The sequence below is a fragment of the Narcine bancroftii genome, chromosome 6 (genome assembly GCF_036971445.1).
Source record: "Narcine bancroftii isolate sNarBan1 chromosome 6, sNarBan1.hap1, whole genome shotgun sequence".
Classification (NCBI taxonomy): Eukaryota; Metazoa; Chordata; class Chondrichthyes; order Torpediniformes; family Narcinidae; genus Narcine; species Narcine bancroftii.
Window position 1 is genome coordinate 74262104 of NC_091474.1, and position 19625 is coordinate 74281728.

The 19625-nt window shown below is 40.1% G+C and overlaps 1 protein-coding gene across 2 annotated transcripts in view; it reads left to right on the forward strand.

The window, feature by feature from the left end:
• The window catches only part of nolc1 (nucleolar and coiled-body phosphoprotein 1), a 42192-nt gene extending 23830 nt beyond the window's left edge, over positions 1-18362 (forward strand). The window contains exons 5-14 of one of the 2 annotated variants that reach the window (XM_069885381.1): positions 1814-1961; positions 2196-2308; positions 4745-4889; positions 5165-5803; positions 7854-7958; positions 10119-10799; positions 14543-14649; positions 14840-14872; positions 16489-16575; positions 17849-18362. In XM_069885381.1, coding sequence (XP_069741482.1) covers positions 1814-1961; positions 2196-2308; positions 4745-4889; positions 5165-5803; positions 7854-7958; positions 10119-10799; positions 14543-14649; positions 14840-14872; positions 16489-16575; positions 17849-18007 — 2217 coding nt within the window. In that variant the 3' untranslated portion in view covers positions 18008-18362. The remainder of the gene's footprint in view (positions 1-1813; positions 1962-2195; positions 2309-4744; positions 4890-5164; positions 5804-7853; positions 7959-10118; positions 10800-14542; positions 14650-14839; positions 14873-16488; positions 16576-17848) is intronic. The other variant, XM_069885382.1, reaches the window with a different exon arrangement.
• Positions 18363-19625: the final 1263 nt, after the last annotated feature.

The following is a 19625-nucleotide window of genomic DNA, read 5'->3' on the forward strand; positions in this document are numbered from 1 at the left end:
CTTGTGATGGTTGTCTCAGAGTTGCCAATGTTTAACGGGCTATGCATTGCTGACTCCTCCATCTATGATCAATGCTACAAGAGGGATATAACTTGCACCACATTTTTGTGTCTGAAATTATATCTTGTACTGGAGTAAGTGACTGGAATCACCAGAACAATTTTTTTTCATCTCAATAAACTGGATGCCTGGTTTGGTATGAGTATGCAAATATGTTATGACGCTTGGTTGAGGTGATCATAAGGTGATGAGAAATGGCATGCATTTGGATTACAGATATGTATCCCTAATTCCATTCACGTTCTTGTATGCTACCTTCACTTTGGTCAGTACAGGGCACTGCGACCATTCAAAGTGGAGGAGAATTGGCGATGTTTTTGAAAACCTTGTATTGGGAATACAGAATATACATTGGGAAGTTCCTCATAAATAACTGAAGGAATGTATTGTGACACAGATTACAAACCCAGTAATCTTGTTAGACATGACCATTTGTGAAAGCCTGTGGTTCCCAAAGCAGTTTCCACAAAAGTGGAATCGAGCCACCCTGATCTAGAGAAATTGCTTCAGGATTAAAAGCATGTCTTCACTTTGATTAAAGCAGACATTACATTATTATTCCATTGTTGCACATTGGTGACAATGGCAGGGTTGTATTTGAAGTCTTTTGGTCTTGGACTGACTTAACTTTTCTTAATTTGGAAACAAAAACAGTTAGGTTAACACTGAGCAAATTTAAAAGGTAGCATTACAGAGGAGAAGAAATGATGCAAGAGACCTGACTGTTCCATGGAATAGGGGATATATGAAGGGTGGGAAAGCAAAGCCACAAGTCTCTTCCTTTCAATAATTATCCTAAAAATGTAGAATGACAACAGATAGTTGCACATTCACCTCATGATATTACGTACCTGTGTGTCCCTCAAGAGTTATCTTAAATTCCTTTGCATACGCTGATTGGGGCCATTGATATTAAAGACCTATTGGGTTTACAGCCCAATTTATTTAGGCAGGTTAACTGAAACAGATTATGCTAATAAAGAATATTTGTTATTTTCTTTTTTTTTCCTTTCTCAGTGTGATGATTAAAGGCTTAGTATTCTGATGTTATTGCTTTGATCCTGGAGTCTATAGGTTCAAAATATTTTAGTGAAAGTTCAATGTGAAGATAAAATTTAAAAAGAAAGTCTTTTACATATTCTCAATATAGTTTATGCTCAGATTTTTTTTGGTTAGTTTTATTTTAAATAGAGTAGGTTAGGTGGAGTTTTTTATATACACATACATATAATACACACACACATACACACATATATACACACATATATACACACACACATATGTATATATATATATATACACACACATATATACACACACATATGTATATATATACACACACATATACACACACATATGTATATATATATACACACACATATGTATATATATATATATATATACGCACACATAAATACACACACATATGTATATATATATATATATACTTACACATGCGCGCACACGAATATATATATATTTTTTTTTAATGTCTTTTCTGTCTTCACCCAGTGGAGGAGGGACTGAATTTATACTGTTTGAAGTTTTATCCTGATATATATGCATATGTGATGTTGTATTTTCAGTTTTGTCCCCTTCATTGTGCTGTATTTATTCTAAAAACCAATTAAAAAAGAAAGATTATAGTTTCTTTCAGATCCTGTCAGAATGATTAAGAAAGATTGTGGACTTTTTGGTTCCCTTCAAATAAATATTTTTCATTTTTCTCTTTTGCATCTTTCTGCTTCAACAGAAAGCCTTATCTGTTAAAAGCACACCTTTAAAGAAAGCAGTTCCAGCCAGCAAGGCGATTGCCAGAAAAAAAGATGCAAGTTCTAGCAGCGAAGAATCCGACAGCTCAGAGGACGAAAAACCTGTGGCAGGAACTCCTGTGAAACCAGGTGGAAGCAAAACTCTTTGGTTACCATTGCATCGATGGCTGTGGCTAACAGGGATGTTGGGGTGGGGGTATGTAGTTAAGAGTAGCAGGAAGTAAGTCAGCTCACGAATATTCAGCATAATGGCATTTAGGATGTGCTAGTGATGTACTTGGGGTATTTTTTCTTAAGTCACAATTTATTTGCTACTGCATTGGTGAACTGGGCTCTTCTGCAACAATATGCATTCTTTTTCAGTGACCACCTCAAAAGCTGTTAATAAAGCAGCAGAGGAGAGTAGTGAAGATGATTCCAGTGATGACTCAAGCAACTCAGACTCAGATGAGGGGAAACCACAGACACCTGCTCAAGTAAATATTTTAATAATCTCTGATCTTTAGCCTCGTGTAAGACTTAAAGCAAGCCTGATTTGGTATAAGGTATATATGGATAAGACTTTGGTGAGGCCACATTTAGAGGCATTGAGTGCAGTTTTGGTCACCTAACTACAGGAAGGATATCATCAAGTTTGAAAGAATGCAGATGAGACTTACAGGAATGTTGCCAGGACTAGAAGAACTGTAACGGGAAAAGGTTAAACAGGTTAGGATTTTATTCATTTGAGTGTAGAAGAATGAGGGGAGATTTGTTAAGGGTATACAAATGATGGTGGATATAGAAAAACCAAACAAGCTTTTTCCACTGTTAAAGCTGAAATAAAAATATGGGTGAAGGATGAAAGGTTACAAGTTTAAAAGGAACATAAGAGGGAATTTCACATTGAGAGTAGTGGGAGAGTGGATTGAGGTCCAGCTGAATTGGTAAATGCGGGCTCAAATTTGACATTTAAGCACAATTTGGACAGGTACATGGTGGGGAGGGATATGGTCCAGCTGCAGCTCAGTGGGAATAGACTGAATAATAGCTTGGCACAGTCAAGAAGGGCTTGTTTTTGTGATGTTAGGTTCTATTTACAATGTTCCCTGAGTCCACAGACTATCCATGCAGTAAATTATATCTGCTTCCCCTCTCCCTGTGCTTAAAAACCTAGGTATCGAAGATAATCTTATTGTAAAATGAATTTTATGTATACTTTCATAAAATTTTGCATATGGCACGCAGAACCTTTTTCATTTTTGAGAATGCAAGTAGCAATACCTCGTAGCCCAACATTCTTTCTCTGAAAGCATCAGAATCATCAGACGGGGAAGGAAGAGATCCATTCCATTGTTACTAAAACTGTTTTTGGGGACATTCTTGAACACATCATTTGAAATAATCAAGTACATTTCCCTTTCCATAGATTTTGTATTGACAATTGTTACTGGTCTTTGTTTCTGGTTCTGGTTCTTCTGTGTTGACCGTTTCTTCACATCCACGCTTATTTGAAACTGAACACCTCCATTAAATCTTCACCTAGATGTATAGATCTTAAGGAAAACAGAATCCACTTCACAAAGCAGGAGGTCCCTGGGATTATTTTGGTAAAGATTATTTTACAGCCTTTCTCAGGTTGTAACAGTGATGAAAATGAGCCTAGACCAGGTTTAAATAGATCTAAATAGGTAATATGCATTAAATGGTAGGCTATTGAGATGTGCAGAGCAACAAAGGGATTTAGGAGTTATGGTAAATAGTACCCTCAAGGCTGATACTCAGGTAGATGGTGTGGTGAAGAAGGCATTTGAAATGTTGGCCTTCATAAATCGGAGTATTGAATTCAAGAGTAGGGAGGTTATGATGAAATTGTACAAGGCATTGGTGAGGCCAAATTTGGAGTACTGTGTACAGTTTTAGTCACCAAATTATAGGAAAGATATAAACAAAATAGAGAGAGTGCAGAGAAGGTTCACGAGAATGTTACAGGATTTCAAGGTTTGAATTACAGGGAAAGGTTGTGCAGACTGGGGCTTTTTTCTCTGGAGCGTAGAAGATTGAGGGGGGACTTGATAGAGGTGTTTAAGATTTTAAAAGGGATAGACAGAGTAAATGTGGATCGGCTTTTTCAATTAAGAGTGGGGGAGATTCAAACGAGAGGGCATGGTTTAAGATTGAAGGGGGAAAATTATAAGGGGAACATGAAGGGAAATTTCTTTACGCAAAGGGTGGTAGGGATGTGGAATGAGCTTCCGGCCGACGTGGTTGAGGCGGGATTATTGGTTACATTTAAAGATAGACTGGATAGTTACATGGAGAGGAGAGGACTGGAGGGGTATGGACCGGATGCTGGTCAGTGGGACGAGGAGGGTGGGGATTTGTTACGGAATGGACTAGTAGGGCCGAACTGGCCTGTTCTGTGCTGTAAGTGGTTATATGATTTGTTTAAGATGCTACTGTTCAGGGGCTCATTGCAAGAGGCGAAGAGAAGAATGATGCTCTCAGTAAATTTGTCTATGGATGTAAGAGTACACTTTAATGTTGAACGAAACGTAATTAGACCTTCTGCTCTGAGAGGTATACAGTTTGGCACTACAGTGACTTGATGGTCTTACTTTGCTTTGCAGGTAGTGCTTGCAAAAATTCACTATTTTTGTCTTATTTTGGCAAATTAACAGGGCTGCAAGAGAATCAGAATGTTATCATGAACACGTCAAGAAATTCATTGTATTGCTGCAGCATCACAGTGCAAACATTTATATGAACCCCCTGACAAAATAAATAAATAATTGTGCAGGAAAAAGAAAAAGTCAAAGTGAGGCAGTGTCTGTGGTTCATTGATCATTTGGGAATCTGATGGCAGAGGGGCAGAGGCTGTCCTTGTGCCGCTCAGTCTTTTCAAAGCGTTGATAAATTAACTGTTTCAACAGAAAGCGGTGGTGAAGAAAGCTCAGCTATCCAAGTCTCCTGCAATTGGCAAGGCCCCGAATCCAGCTGAAGCAGAGAGTTCAAGCAGTGAAGAGTCTGACAGTTCAGATGATGAGCCAGCTACTGTGAAACCTAAAGCACAAAGAGGTGAAAAATAGTGCTGCAATCTAACCATATGGGTACTCTTACAGTTTTTTTCATGTCAAGACGTAACCTGGGTCATTTATTTGGTTAAGGGCACCATTGTGCTTCGCGGTGAGTCCCATTTTACATCCTTTCTCTTTTTGATGAAATAACCTGTAGAGCTTGCAAAAGAATAAGCATGTAAATAGAAGTGAGGGCTTCTGGCAGGAAAGGATGAAAAGAGAAAATCATAATTAACAGCATTTTGTGGGTTTGCTTTTTGCTCTTTACGTTATTAGGTTCGTACAGTGCAGTACCACCTCCCACAGATCAGAACGTAAAGGCCAAGAAAACAGTGGCTGATGGTGTGGCCAAGAAGGCAGCAGGTGCAGTCAAGAAGGCAGGGGCTGATGGTGCAATCAAGAAGGCAGGTGTTGATGGAACAGCCAAGAAAGCAGCGGCTGGTGGTTCGACCAAGAAGGCAGCAGGTGCTGTCAAGGTGGCAGGGGTTGATGGCACGACCAAGAAGGGAACGGCTGATGGCACGGCCAAGAAGAGAACGGCTGATGGCTCGGCCAAGAAGGGAACGGCTGATGGCACGGCCAAGAAGAGAACGGCTGATGGCACGGCCAAGAAGAGAACGGCTGATGGGACGGCCAAGAAGGCTGCGGCTGATGGCACGGCCAAGAAAGCCGCGGCTGATGGCACAGCCAAGAAGGCCGCGTCTGATGGCACAGCCAAGAAGGCAGCGGTTGATGGCACGGCCAAGAAGAAAGCGGCTGATGGCACGGCCAAGAAGAAAGCAGCTGATGGCACGGCCAAGAAGAAAGCAGCTGATGATAAGGCCAAGAAGGCAGTGGCCACCAAAATGGAAAGCAGTGACTCATCAGATGACAGCTCAGACAGCAGTGATGAAGAGGCGCCCATGAAACCTGCCAGTAAGTGTCAGGCTAGATTGGTAAATTGTATAGATTGTATGCTCTGTTTTTAATTGTAATTCTATAAATTGGAACATTCCAATTTTTTTTAGATGTTGATTCAACTCGTTGCACTCTGTTAAATCTCTTCAAGCAATCTCGTGCCAATTGTTTTGTTGACCTTCTCTTCAAAGTTGTTAAAAGTCCATGTTTGCTATGGTGGGAAAATGGAACAGGTATATTCTGAGAATGTGGTTAAACGAGTTGCAACCTTTCTCCATTTATTCTGAGAAGCTGTTGGTGAGCTTCTCGCAACTTCTCAACAATGCTTGATGAAGCAACACAACTGTGCACCAAAGGCCGGAGCAGAATAAAAATCCAGGCTGCAGGAATTCGAGGGAGCTCCCAGTTCAGTTATCTTTCATTTAATACCTTGCCAAGGCCCTGTCTGCACCTTTCAGGTTGATGTGAAAGATCCATGGCATTATTTTAAAAGAAATCATGAATGAATATCCTGGCCAATATTTTTCCCTTGTTCCAAAATTCTGTAAGATAACTTGTTCATTGTGGACTTCGAGCAGAGCTTGAATGGCTGCTGTATTTTGCACATCATGAATGACTACACTTAAAAGTAGTTCATTGGTTGTAAAGAATTTTGATAAAGGAATGTGAAAGGTGCTGTATAAATCTGAGTTTATTTTTGTTTCCATCGTATACTGAGAGGCGAGAGTTTAATAGAGCAGGCAATGGTGGACAATTTCTTTTGAGGGAAGCTTGTACTTTATGGCATTCCACACTTCACCCGTCTTATCAGTTAGTTTAAACAGGGAAATGTTTCTTGAACGTCAATTTACTTACATTTGCCTCTGATATGTAATGGTGTTCTAAAGATTGTTAAAGCAAAAACATGTATTAAACTCAGCATTGATATCGTCAACAAGATCCAAAACAATATTTACTGCAAAAAAAAATACAGTATATGTAAAACTTGCCAATTGTGAAATGTTTGAAGTAAACTGATAACCAGAACCAGAATCACTTATGCTGGTGTATAAGATGAGAATTGAAACTTAAAAATGTCACCCCAAAACCAAGAGTCCCCTTATACAGCAAGTATACTTGACAGTGAAGCTTAAGCGCTCCCTTGCAGGGTCCATTTGACCAGTCCAACTGCCATTTGCCTCTGTACAGGCTTTAAATGGCCTGTTAATGGAGCAGGAGATGATTTATTTTAAAATATGCTAATAAAATTTAAACCTTTATTGGGTAATTTGCTTTTAAAATATCGTGTCAGTGGTAAGTGCCAGACTTGGGGTAGTCTTATTCAGCGAGTATAGTTCAAAACCTACATTGTAAATGGAAATTCTGGGGGATCATCTAACAGAAGTCTTCTTATACGCCAGCATATACAGAATATCAAGTTGGGCAAGAAGATGGTAAGTAAATTAGGGATCAAATACAGATTACTGGGACGAACAATAAAGTTGAGACATCCAAAGGGCATGTGGTTCTAGTAAAGACTGGTTCAAGTGAAGGATTGTGCAGTTCAAGCGAAGACTGCAAGATGATGACTAAGACAACCAATCCTCTTGCTCATTTTGCAAGGCAACAGATGAATATGATATCAGTTCAATCTGTAGAAGAGATGTGAGGAATAAAACAAAAGGTATTAATGAAATGACAAGGAGTAAGGTAACTCAGATGTGTAGTTAAATGGAAGAAAAATTGTCGAGCATATGACCTACAGAAGGGGAAAAAACTGCTAATTGTCTGAATTTGAAATGTTTAATAAGTCAGTTGTAATCTGTATATTGGTAAGTGTTTTGTTGTCACAAATAAAACTTGAACATTAAATACTTTAGGAATCTTAGAAGTACAAAATCCCACAACTGGCAAATGGGTAAATCTTACAGTGGCCTATGAAACTATGAAATAGCAGGTGCATTCAAAATAATTTGTGTGTCGGACAAACTCACTGCCATACACTCTGCACCCTCTATCATGAAATAACTTGCTTCAGAACATGAGATATTAAAAGTTCCCAACTCACTTTCAATTTTCCTCCCAACAGCAACAATTGCCCAGGCAAAACCTGGTGCCGTACCAGCCAAGAAGACCACTGCTATTCCAAAACCTGCTGCCAAGAACACAGCTTCCAGTTCCGACAGTGAGTCTGGTAAGAGAATGTGGGAAATTTGATCTCCCTTTGTCTCTGGGGTACAGGCTAGCATTTAGAGTAAATTCTCCCGATGGGAAATGAATTCTGATGGGCAGGAAATGCAGACAACATCTCGTCCAACTGCCAGCATTTACATGGTATCTAACCTTTCACCTTCCACCCGCCACAACATTCAAGGGATGGTTTAACTAGGAATTTTGTCCACTGATTCTGTAGAGCAAGCAGTCCATTTATTGAATCAAGAGGGACAGCTACAGAGGAGAATGTAAGTTTAAAATAATTCGTGTGGTTTGAACTATTTGGCTTCCATGTTTCACCTGCTTTTTAGGCTGTTTGATTTTTAGTGAAATCTTGATTTTTAAAAAAACTTTTATGGTAAAACCCCTGGTATCTGGCACCTATGGGGATTATTAGATGCTAAACAAGTGTATTTTCCGGTTGTTTGAGATTGCATGTTGTATGATTGGTGAACTAATAGTGAGGTGTGCCAATTTTAAATTTCTGTATTTTTACCTTTTCATTTTTTGCCATTTTTTTTTGGCCGGTTGCTTGAATTCTGGATAACAAGGGTTTTGCAGTATTAAGTAATTTGGCTAACTTGCCACGGATATTCAGAAACTTTCGTTAGCTGCTAGTGCTTCTATCCCTTTGTGGTCAGGGTTCATCTAGCCCATTGGCTTTGCCATTTTTGTTTGAGAGGTGGGGCAGGAGGAAAGCAACAAGTTGGCATCAGCAGATCACCAGAAGGGGTGCCCATGGTTCAGTGTGTCAAGGGCAAGCTGTTGGTAAGTTATTTTGTTTGTGGGCATCAGTCATGTAATGCTGATTGCGCTGTCATCTAAGAGGTAGAAGGATGGATCAGTACGTTTGTGGATGACACGAAGGTTGGAGGAGTTGTGGTTGGAGCTGAAGGCTGTCGAAGGTTTCAAGAGGATATGGACAGGATGCAGAGTTTGGCAGAAAAGTGGCAGATGGATTTCAATTTGGATAAGTGTGATGTGATGCATTTTGGAAGGACTAACCAGAAGGCTGAGTACAGCGTTAAATGTTCAGTTGCTTAAGAGTGTGGATGAACAGAAGAACCTTGGGGGTCCAAATCCATGCATCCCTCAAGGTCGCCACACGGGTTGATAGGATAGTTAAGAAGGCCTATGGGATACTGGGATTCATTAATAAGGGGATTGAATTCAGGAGTAGAGAGGTCATGTTATAACTCTACAAATCTTTGGTAAGACAACACTTGAGAGTATTGTGTTCAGTTATGGTCACTTCATTTTAGGAAGAATGTGGAAGCTCTGGAGAGGGGGCAGAGGAGATTTACCAGGATGCTGCCTGGATTGGGAATCAAGTCTTATGAGGCAAGGTTAGCAGAGCTGGGACTTTTCTCTTTGGAGAGTAGAAGGATAAGAGGAGACAATAGAGGTTACAAGATTATGAGAGGGATAGAATAGGGTGGACAGCCATCACCTGTTTCCCAGGGCAGGTCAGAGGACATGTACAAAGTGAAGGGAGGGAAGTTTAGGGGAGATATCAGGGGTAAATATTTTACAGAGAATTGTGGGAGCCTGGAATGCCTTGCCGGGGATGGTCGTGGAGGCTAGAACATTAGCATCATTTAAGAGACTCTTAGACACATGGATGAAAGTAAAATAGAGGGTTATGGGGTCAGGAAGGTTTATTATTTTTTTGGAAGGAATATATGGGTCGGCACAACATTGAGGGCTGAAGGGCCTTGTCTGTGCTGTCTTTTTCTTTGGCTTGGCTTCGCGGACGAAGATTTATGGAGGGGTGATGTCCAGGTCAGCTGCAGGCTCGTTGGTGGCTGACAAGTCCGAAGCGGGACAGGCAGGCACGGTTGCAAGGGAAAATTGGTGGGTTGGGTGTTGGGTTTTTCCTCCTTTGTCTTTTATCAGTGAGGTGGGCTCTGCGGTCTTCTTCAAAGGAGGTTGCTGTAGTGTTCTATGATTCAATAGGTTGTGGATTCAAGTCATTGTCTGAGGCATGAATATACAACTTCAATTGCCAATGCAGTACCTTTTTACAATGAAGATCTGGTTTTGCTTTTCATTGCTGTTAGAGATTTTTAGATGCAGAATTTTGCCATTGGTGTTAAATGTCATTTGTACGTCTTTGTTAATAACGGTTTCTGATGTTTAGATTCAGAAAGTTCTGAAGGGGAACCTAAATCAAAACCTGAATTGAAAAAGGCTGCAAAGTCCTTGCCAAAAGCAGCTGCAGCCCAAGCAAAGAAACCAGAGAGCAGCTCAGAGTCAGACAGCTCTAGTGATTCTGATGAAGGGAGCAAGACTACTGCAACTATCAAACCGACTGTCAAAGCAGACGCGACACCTGTGAAACCAGGGAAGCAAATCACTCCAGTAGCCAGGGCTGCCGCCGCCGCTGAAGAAAGCAGCTCAGATTCAGATGACTCCAGCAGTGAGGAGGCAAAAACTCCGGCCAGAACCCCGGCAAAAGTCCCGACCCCTACAAAGGCCAAGTCCACAGCAGTGACGGGAAAAGGCAAACCCTCGGTGGTGACGAAAGATGAAAGCAGCAGTTCTGAAGAGACTTCAAGCGATGATGAGCCTCAGTTAAAAACTCCGGTTGTCCAATTAACAAAGTCAAAGGCTACTTCTTTACAGGCTGTGAAAACAGCCAAAAAAGCTGACATCAGCAGCAGCAGCTCAGAGAATTCCGAGTCCGAGTCCGAGGAAGAGAAACCCAAAGACAAGTCTGCTGTTCCCCACAATGTGAAAATGCCCAAGGCGGCAGCAGAGAGGAGCTCTGAAGAAGATTCCTCAGATGAAGAGGAGGAGGAGGAAGCTAAGCCTGTAAATGGTGAGCTTTGGCTGAGGTTTTTTTAAAATTGTGAATGAAAAGGAAAATCTGGTGCTTGAAAAGTCAGGGTGAACTGTTGGTTAGTGCACTGTTCTCATCACTGCCTTGCTGAAATTAGCATGTGGAGATTTATGAAGATGTTGCTGGAAGTGGAGTTTTACCTAGAAAAAAATAACAACTGAGCTAGTTTTCTTTGGATCAGTTCAAGCAACAGATTAATACAACTGTGTAAAATGTTGTGAGTATAGCACAGGACCCGCCCTTCAGCCCACAATGTTGGGCTGATCTATGTAAAGCCATTCCACAAGCAGCAATTTTTTTCCCCTAACTCACACCCATACCCTATCTTTCTTACAAAGAATATTAGAACATTACAGCACAGAAAGCAGGCCATTTGGCCCTTCTAGTCTGTGCCAAAACATCATTCCTCTAGTCCCACTGACCTCCACCCATTCCATAACCCTCCAGACTACTCCCATCGATGTATCTATCCTTACTTATTCTTAAAACTTAAGTGAGCCTGCATGGACCTTGTCAGAAGGTAGCTCAGTGAAGATGTCCCCCTGGTGTTCCCCCTAAACCTTTGCTCTTTCACCCTAAAGCCACGTCCTCTTGTATTATCTCTCCTAATCTAGGTGGAAAGAGTCTTCTTGCATTTACTGTCCAGATCTAAGTCGTGGGCCAAACTCAATATTTATTGAAAATTTTCAACAACATCTACATGTTTTCTCTTCTTTCAACATATGTAATGTTAAACTTTTTCTTATTAAAATAAATGTTTAATAATAGTTTTGGTTAAACTCTTTCCAGAAGAAGCATTAACAAATGAGAAATAAAATATTCAATAAATAATATTTCTCTATAGGCTTTAAGCTCCTTTTAAATGTTTTTTTTCACAACTCAACAAAATAACAACTTGCTTCAATGACAAACAGGTTTGTCTTTTAAAATGATGAACATATAGTCTGCCTCCCACCTGCCTTGAAAGGTCCTGTTTTCTGTCTTTCGTTTGGCCATTTTTCGTAAGGGGTTTATTACATGTGAGTTAGGCGACAGGTCGCAGATGCTTATGAAAGTAAACAGAGGAGGTGGGGGCGATTAGCGGGCTGACGGGCCGGCGCCAATGCATTTGCAAAGCATTCTGGGATTTGTAGTATTAGCTGTGTATGCGCTATACTGGCGCGGCGGCCAGCGGGCCAGCTCTAATACATATTTGATATGATCTTGCGGGCCAAACATAATTATATCACGGGCCAAATTTGGCCCGCGGGCCTGAGTTTGACATGTGTGGCCTAGAACATGAGATGCCACAGACTGGTTCAGCAAACTGATTCTTGGGGTGCCAGGACTAATGTATAGAGTGACATTGGAGTCACTGGATTTTAAAAGAATGAGAAGGGAATTCGTAGAAATCCACAAGATTTTGATAGGACTAGGTAGATTACTTTCCGAAAGGATGTTCCCAATAATCGGGGCACTCAGTGCCAAGAGACAATCTTAAGGATAGAGGGTAAGACCAACGATGCATGGAAAACCTGTAGAATTCTCTACCAACAGTCCCAGTGATCAGGACGAGGGTTTGAATCAAATGCTGTCTGTAAAGACTTTGTACGTTCTCTGTGTCTGCATGGGATTTCACCGGGGGCTCCAGTTTTCTCCCACTGTGCAAAATGTATCGGGGGTCGTGCTGTAATTGGACAGCACAGGTTCATGGGGCCAAAAGGGCCAGTTACCGTGCTGTATGTCTACATTTTAAAAAAAGATAGTAGTTGAAGCCAAATCATTCAATATATCTGAGAAATGTCCTTGTTCAGGAGATCAAGGAATATGGGAAGAAATCTGGAGTTGAGGGACTGAGTTGGAACGATCAGATGGTAAAATGCTTAAAAGCTGAATGATACTGATTCTGTTTTGTGTTTCTGTTTAATAGCTGATGTCACTGAATGTAAAGGCCAAATATGGCTTTGAATGTCCACTGATTAATTTTTTACATTTGTGTTTACAAGTCACTCTGGGTTGTTTTACAAAATTGTCACAATTGTGCTGACAGTTGGACTCGCATTGACAAGTATGGACAGTTGTGTAGTGGAGGCAGCAAGGACTGTGTTCGAGGCCTTTTTACTGCATGATCCCTCCGACTAGCAAATTCTTGTTTATCAAAATTGGAGGTGATAGGTTTGCTCCATAGTGGATTATGGTGTCCACTCTGAATTGCAGAGGTGGTTGCATGGGTTAGGTTTGTCTGCAGAGTTAGCCAAGTTCAGGACCTCTGCTTCAATCTTGTGAAGATAGGAAAAAGAATCAACCAGGGTTTCCACTTCTAATTAAAAACACAACACTGGAGAAACTCAGCACGTCAAACAGTGGGCTTTATATAGCAAAGGTAAAGATACAGCACCAACGTTTCGGGCTTGAGCCCTTGTCTGCAGACTTTCGAGTTTTACTTCCCACTTCTATTTCTAGTCCACTAGTGCACGCAGTGATGGATCAGAAGAATGTTGACGTTGATGGTTTAGCTGATGGTTTAGCTACCTCGGAGGCCTGTTACTGTCCGTGCCATGAAGAATTCACCTTGGTTCACCAGTGTGCAGACTGGTAAATCACACTTTGAATCCTTTAAGTAATAGAGAGTAAAATCCACAATATCCAGCATCTATGGGGATTGCGGATGCTGGATATGCAAATTTTTCATGTACCTGAGACATAATCTTACAGTAACTTATACACTTGCTGCATTAAGAATAAACAATTAAAAAGACAGTAAAAGGTGTAATTTGAAAAAGAAAATCAGTATCGTCATCCATAATTGTGTAAATTTCACTTTAATCAGATAATTTACATAACTTTAAAAACACAAATTTAAACTCCAGTTGCTGGTGTAACAGTGTTAGACAAGCCGCTACACTAACCGTGCTGCCATCATAATTAACCCTGCAACCCCAAGTTTACGAATAAAGCCTTACTAATAAAGATAAAAACTCTTACTAGGCAGGGATAAGGAGCATCGTCCCACAGTAAACAACATCGGCCAGTTCTTCACCTGCCATTTTATCCAAACAGCTGCTGCAGACTGAGCACGACTGGGGCGCCCCGCTGGCTGAAGGTTTGCTCCCATCTTCTCCAAGATGTGTTGCTTCAGAGAACATTTACAATTTTAAACTTTTATTAAAATTTTTATTTATTTGCCTGCTTTGTGATCATCTATATATTTATTTCCCTGATTTTTTTTTTGCCTGTTGCTTGAATTCCAGATACTGGGGATCTTTACTGTTATGATGGTTCAGGGATTATTTTCTGTTTGATGTTATTTAGAGGACTGTAACACTCAACTTTCATGCAGCTGATTTAAAGGTTTGGTTTCCTGTATTCTACTTATATTCTCCATTCTGTTTTTGTTATACATTGAAAAGGGAATCCCAGTAGCTTTAACTGCAACCCCTTTCACGTCACCATGAGCCTCAATAGACAATGTTGTTATAAGACCATAAGAAATAGGAGCAGAAATAGCCTATGCAGCCCATCGAGTCCTCCCCTCAATTTAATCATGAGCTGATCCATTTTCTCCACTCAGCCCCACAACCTGGACATTTCTCCATTGTTATTTCTGTGCAAGACCACTGTTAAAACATATCCATGAATGAGTGTCATCTGAACTAATTGTGAATTATTGTCCCTTAGCTCATAACCATCTGTATGCAATATTTTTGCCTGTCATTAATAGTTGCAATTGCATTTTAATTCAGGCACAGTAAATACCAAGACAAAGGAGAAAGGCGCCGTGAAGGCGATCACATCGAAAGGCGACCAGAAACCGCAGAAAACTCCAAACACGATTCCAAAGGCTAAAAAGGTGAGGGAATGTTTGGGGTACTTCTTTAATGCCTTTTGTAAATCTTTTCTCAAAATGAAAATAATGTGATGCAAATTTAAAATATTTGTGTGGAAATCCATTGTACAAAGTTATTTTTTCAGTTTCTCTGGAAATGTTGGATTAAACTCCATTATTTGCTGTGTAACCATAATGTTATCTTTGTTTTTAGAAATCCAGTTCCAAGTTGGCTTCTGAAACTAAGGTTGGATTCTTTATGATTCTGTCATTTTCCCCATTTGTATTAGAATTGTCAGCCTTGTTGAAGATGCATGGTTTCATTCAATCTCAAATACCTCGACTTAAGCATTGCATCATTCACACACTTTCGAACTACATGTATTCCTTTATGTTAGGAGAGGGTGATTAAGACCCTTTTTTTTGACAGCCAGCTTGTCCCTGTGCAGCTTCCAGCAATGCAACATAAAGTAAAATGCAAAGACTTGCGTTAAATTCCCAAACCAGAAGTGGGGGAAGACGAAGACTCAGAACCAACAATACTGCCATTGATTGAATGAGCCTGCTGACTGAATGTTGATATTCTGACCTCATTGCTTTGTTTCAACTGTATTCCATCCATGCATTCTGCAAGGGTTTTATCTAAACTATTGATTTTCAACCTTTTTTTCTTTCAGTATTCCCTATGTAATAGATGCTCTGTGATTAGTAAGGGATTGCTTAAGGTGGTATGTGGGTGCACAGAAAAAGTTTGAAAACCAGTTTTAATTGACCCTCATTGACTCGTACTGTGCACAGTTTCAGAACTCCAAAGAAAATGGGCCAGTGACAATTTTTCTCAAGCAAAATATTTCAGTAACAGTTGGGTCTAGACCAATGATTCTCAACCTTCCCTTTCCATTGACATACCACACTAAGCAATCCCTTACTAATCAGAGCATCAATGGCATAGAGAATATTTAAAGTTGGTATGAGTGGAAAGAAAAAGATTGAGAACCACTGATCTAAAGGGAGTTATTTTTGTTGCGATGTCCATAAGACTAGAAATCTGAGGATTTTTCAAAAAAGATTCAAAGCTGCAATTGGCCAATTATATTGTAAGCAGAAATTCCAGAACACCATCTTGTATTAATTCCTCTTGCAAATGTACTTATTCAATTGAACAAGTGATGGATGTTCATCTTTGTCTGATCTTGGTTTGTAGATTTCATTAACTATGCATATTTTGATGCATCTATGAAAGATATAGAAGGAATACTGTATATACTTGTGTAATAGTTAATCCCGTGTAAAAGTCAAACCCCCCCCCTATTTTTTGGCCTCAACCGCTCGCCCATCCGAGCTCCCTACTCCTCGAATGCTGACTAACCACCCACCCCCAGCCATCCAAGCTCCCGATACTTTGAACGGCATAGGTACTTGGCAATATAACCAATAGTATCCTAGATAAAAGTCAACCCTCCCCAAACTTGACCTGAAAAATTGGACCCCAAAACTCAACTATTACACGAGGAAATATGGTACTTAAAGAAGGGAATCTGCATTGAGCTGCATTTCCCTCTCCGTTTCCTTGTCAAAGTTAGTATTGACCTTTCAGTAAGAATTGAATTGAGAGTCAAACCTCAATCTGGGGATGGTGGCAAAGCATCATAATATTGTGGCTGGGAAAGATTTGTGTTAGATAACCTCATTACACCTACATTTAATATAGTTTAACTTGCCTGGTCTAATGCCAGTGGTATGACACTTCATATGGTTCTAGAGATGGGTGGGATACTTCTTTATTTTTCATAGTTACACTAAATGTAAGAAGTGTATTATGTTAATATCCTTTGTTCCTCATTTTTCTTTTGTATAAACAAGCCTCAACCTAATACTCCTTTCCGTAGAGTAAGAGAAGATGAAGTTGAAATTGATCCACGTTTTTCAAATAATTCGTTTGCTGCAAAGGTAAGTTTGGATTGCTGTTGTACTTTCAAAACAATGTTTACTGTCTTGATTAGTAATTGCAAAACATGGTTACTGATCTCAAAATTCATGTTCCTATCAGGGAATCATTACATGTGCAACATAGATGTACAGTGATCGTGAAGTTACCAGATAGTCATTTTAAAACATCAATCTGCTGCACTGCTCTTTTCAGGAAACTAATCTGCCCTCTTTTGGTCTCTGTACCAATGGGGGTGACCTTACCCATGAAATTTCCCTGCAAAATGCCTGACACAAGGGGAATTGACAAAGAATAATACATGCTAGCCTTGCCATGTATAAAAAAACAAGCAATATTTACCATTTTCCCAATATAATTTCTAAAATTAATGCATTGTTAAAACATTTCAGCAATCATTGAGTAGCAAATAGTCTTGATTGTGAACCATAAGATCTTGAGAGACCTTGACAGGATAGATTAGGAGGAATGTTTCTCCCTGAGGAAGACTCGAGATCTCTCTTCTTTTGTTTTTAAAGTTTACAGCACAAATTTTACTCGCATCTCAGGCTGCCGGTCATGTATCAGGAAGACTCGAGGTCTTTGAAAGGAAGGTGTTTAAGAGCAAAGGTTCACCCGACTCAGAAATGAGAAGTGAAGTTGTTTTCTGAATCTTTAGAAACACCTTGCAAGGCTGATGGGAGCTGAGTCTTTGAATATTTTTGTGGCAGAAGTAGGCTGATCCTTCGTACGCAAGGGCATGAATGTTGGCTGGTAGAAATGCAGAGGGGCTGAGTGGTCTGCTGCTGGTTATAATCTCTATATTGGCAGACAACACATGCATCATCTGCTATTGTAAGCTCTGACAAGACCATAGGCATGACTTGCATAGGATCCTGGTCACAGGTAATTAACAGCATGAAGAAATGGTAATAAATGCAAGGGAGGGAATGGGGCCTTTATTTCTGTCCTACAATTTCTTTAAAATTTAGACATGCAGCATGGTGATAGGCCCTTTTGGCCCATTTATACCCAATTCACCTACAATTCCTCCCCCCACCTCCCCCCGTACTTTTTTGAACCTCAGTCCCTAACCTCACTGCTCAAACTGTTATAGTTTGAATAGTTTAACCTCACTGCAGACTTGCTTCTTCCATGGAGGACACTGTACATCAGAAAACTATATGATCTGGAGAACACCATAAATTTCCAGGTTTAAGCAAGCGTCCACTCATTTTTTTGTGACTGGTCTTTTAGTTCTGATGGGACACTAAGTTCTGGTCATTTGCTTTACAGAGAGGGGCATCAGGAGACTGGGGTGAGAAAGCTAATCAAGACTTGAAATTCACAAGAGGGAAGTCCTTCCGGCATGAGAAAACCAAGAAAAAGCGTGGAAGCTATCGGGGAGGTTCCATTACCATGAATGTGAACTCTATCAAATTTGACAGTGAATGAACTGATACTCTTAGACCCAATTATTTGTACAATTGTGAGATTTTTTTTTTATAAATGGTTTAAGCTTGGAATGTGTAGTTCCAATTCCCTTTTTTTGAAATCTGGTTAATTCTCTGGCAAAAATGTTGGTATTTAAAATTGGTTTTTGAATGGAATTTGTTTTATGTAAAAATCTGATCAGATAGCAAACTTCAGATAAATGCTAGATGTATCTTTTTAAAAAGGAATCATCATTTTGGTCCAGTTTGAGCATCAACAATTCAATGTTCTGTGTGAGATTGTATATGGGCAAAATTTTGGAATCTTCATAACCAGCACATTGAAATAAACTGAGTTAATGTTTTTAATAAAACAACCTTTACTTCATAGTTTGATTAATGATTTACAAACAAGAAATAAGGGGGCACAATGCTGTATCCACTAAAAAATGAATTCTTATGGCTTCTGGAATAGTTTTAAGAATGATTAAAAGATTAAATTGAAGTAACCTGGTCTTGGGGGTACTAATGCTGAGGAGAATGAGTGAAGTGTAGGGTGGCTTTAGTTGGAGTAAGCTCCATTTAACAGATTCAAGATGGGCAAAGGGTGGGGGCAGAGGGGCACCTGGAAAGAGATACAGGTGTATCAGAGCCAGCACCACCAGGCCAAGGAACAGTTTCTTCCTACGGGTAATGAGAATGATGAATGACTAAAGGAAAGTGCTCACACTCACCCTCCGGGACTTGCATTCACAAAACATTTTTTTTATTTGTGTATTCCTGCACATGCATTGCTTGTGTGTTCTGTCTGACTGTGTGTCTGTGTTTTGCACCGAGGACCTGAGAAGGCTGTTTTATCGTGTTGTACTTGTGCAATCGGTTGACAATAAACTTCACCTTCCATTTCTGGATGGGTAGAGAGATTGGTGGAACCAGCCAGTGGTGGAGTGCAACTAAGTTGAAGGATTACAGGAGAATGACGTGACATTGCTCCACAAGATTGGCCTCATCTTGTGCTGCAACAATAGCCCAAGATCATTGGGGACTCCTTTACAGATTGGGTAATGGTCCCTAAGTAACAAGTAATCCATCCATGTGCTCAGGTCTTCTCTGCCAGTGTAGAAAGTAATTGCTGATATTTTGACATGTCCTTAACCTGCTTGGTGTCTAAAAAATCTAACCTTAAATAGAGAGAATTCTTCAGATTAATAACCCCTGACTGAAGTTCTCAAAACAGTTAATCCAGAATCAATGTTATATTGTTGAAATAGCTTAATAAAACCAAGAAATTATCTTGCCTTTCCGTGAGAATTTCTGATAAATTGGTTCAATGTAGGTAATTTTTAAACTATAGTGTTAAGAAGCGATTATGGTGTGTTGGTCTTTATTAACAACATACATAGAACAGCACAGTTCAGGCCCACAATGTTGTGCTGACCTTTAGACCCTGCCTCCCACATAACCCTCCACTTTAAATTCATCCATATGCTTGTCTCGTAGTCTCTTGAAATTCACCATATTACCTGTCTCCGCCACTGATCCAGGACTTGCATTTCATGCACCAACCGCTCTATGGGTTAAAAAACCTTCCTCTAATATCTCCTTTCAACTTGCCACCCATTACCTTAAAGCCATGCCCT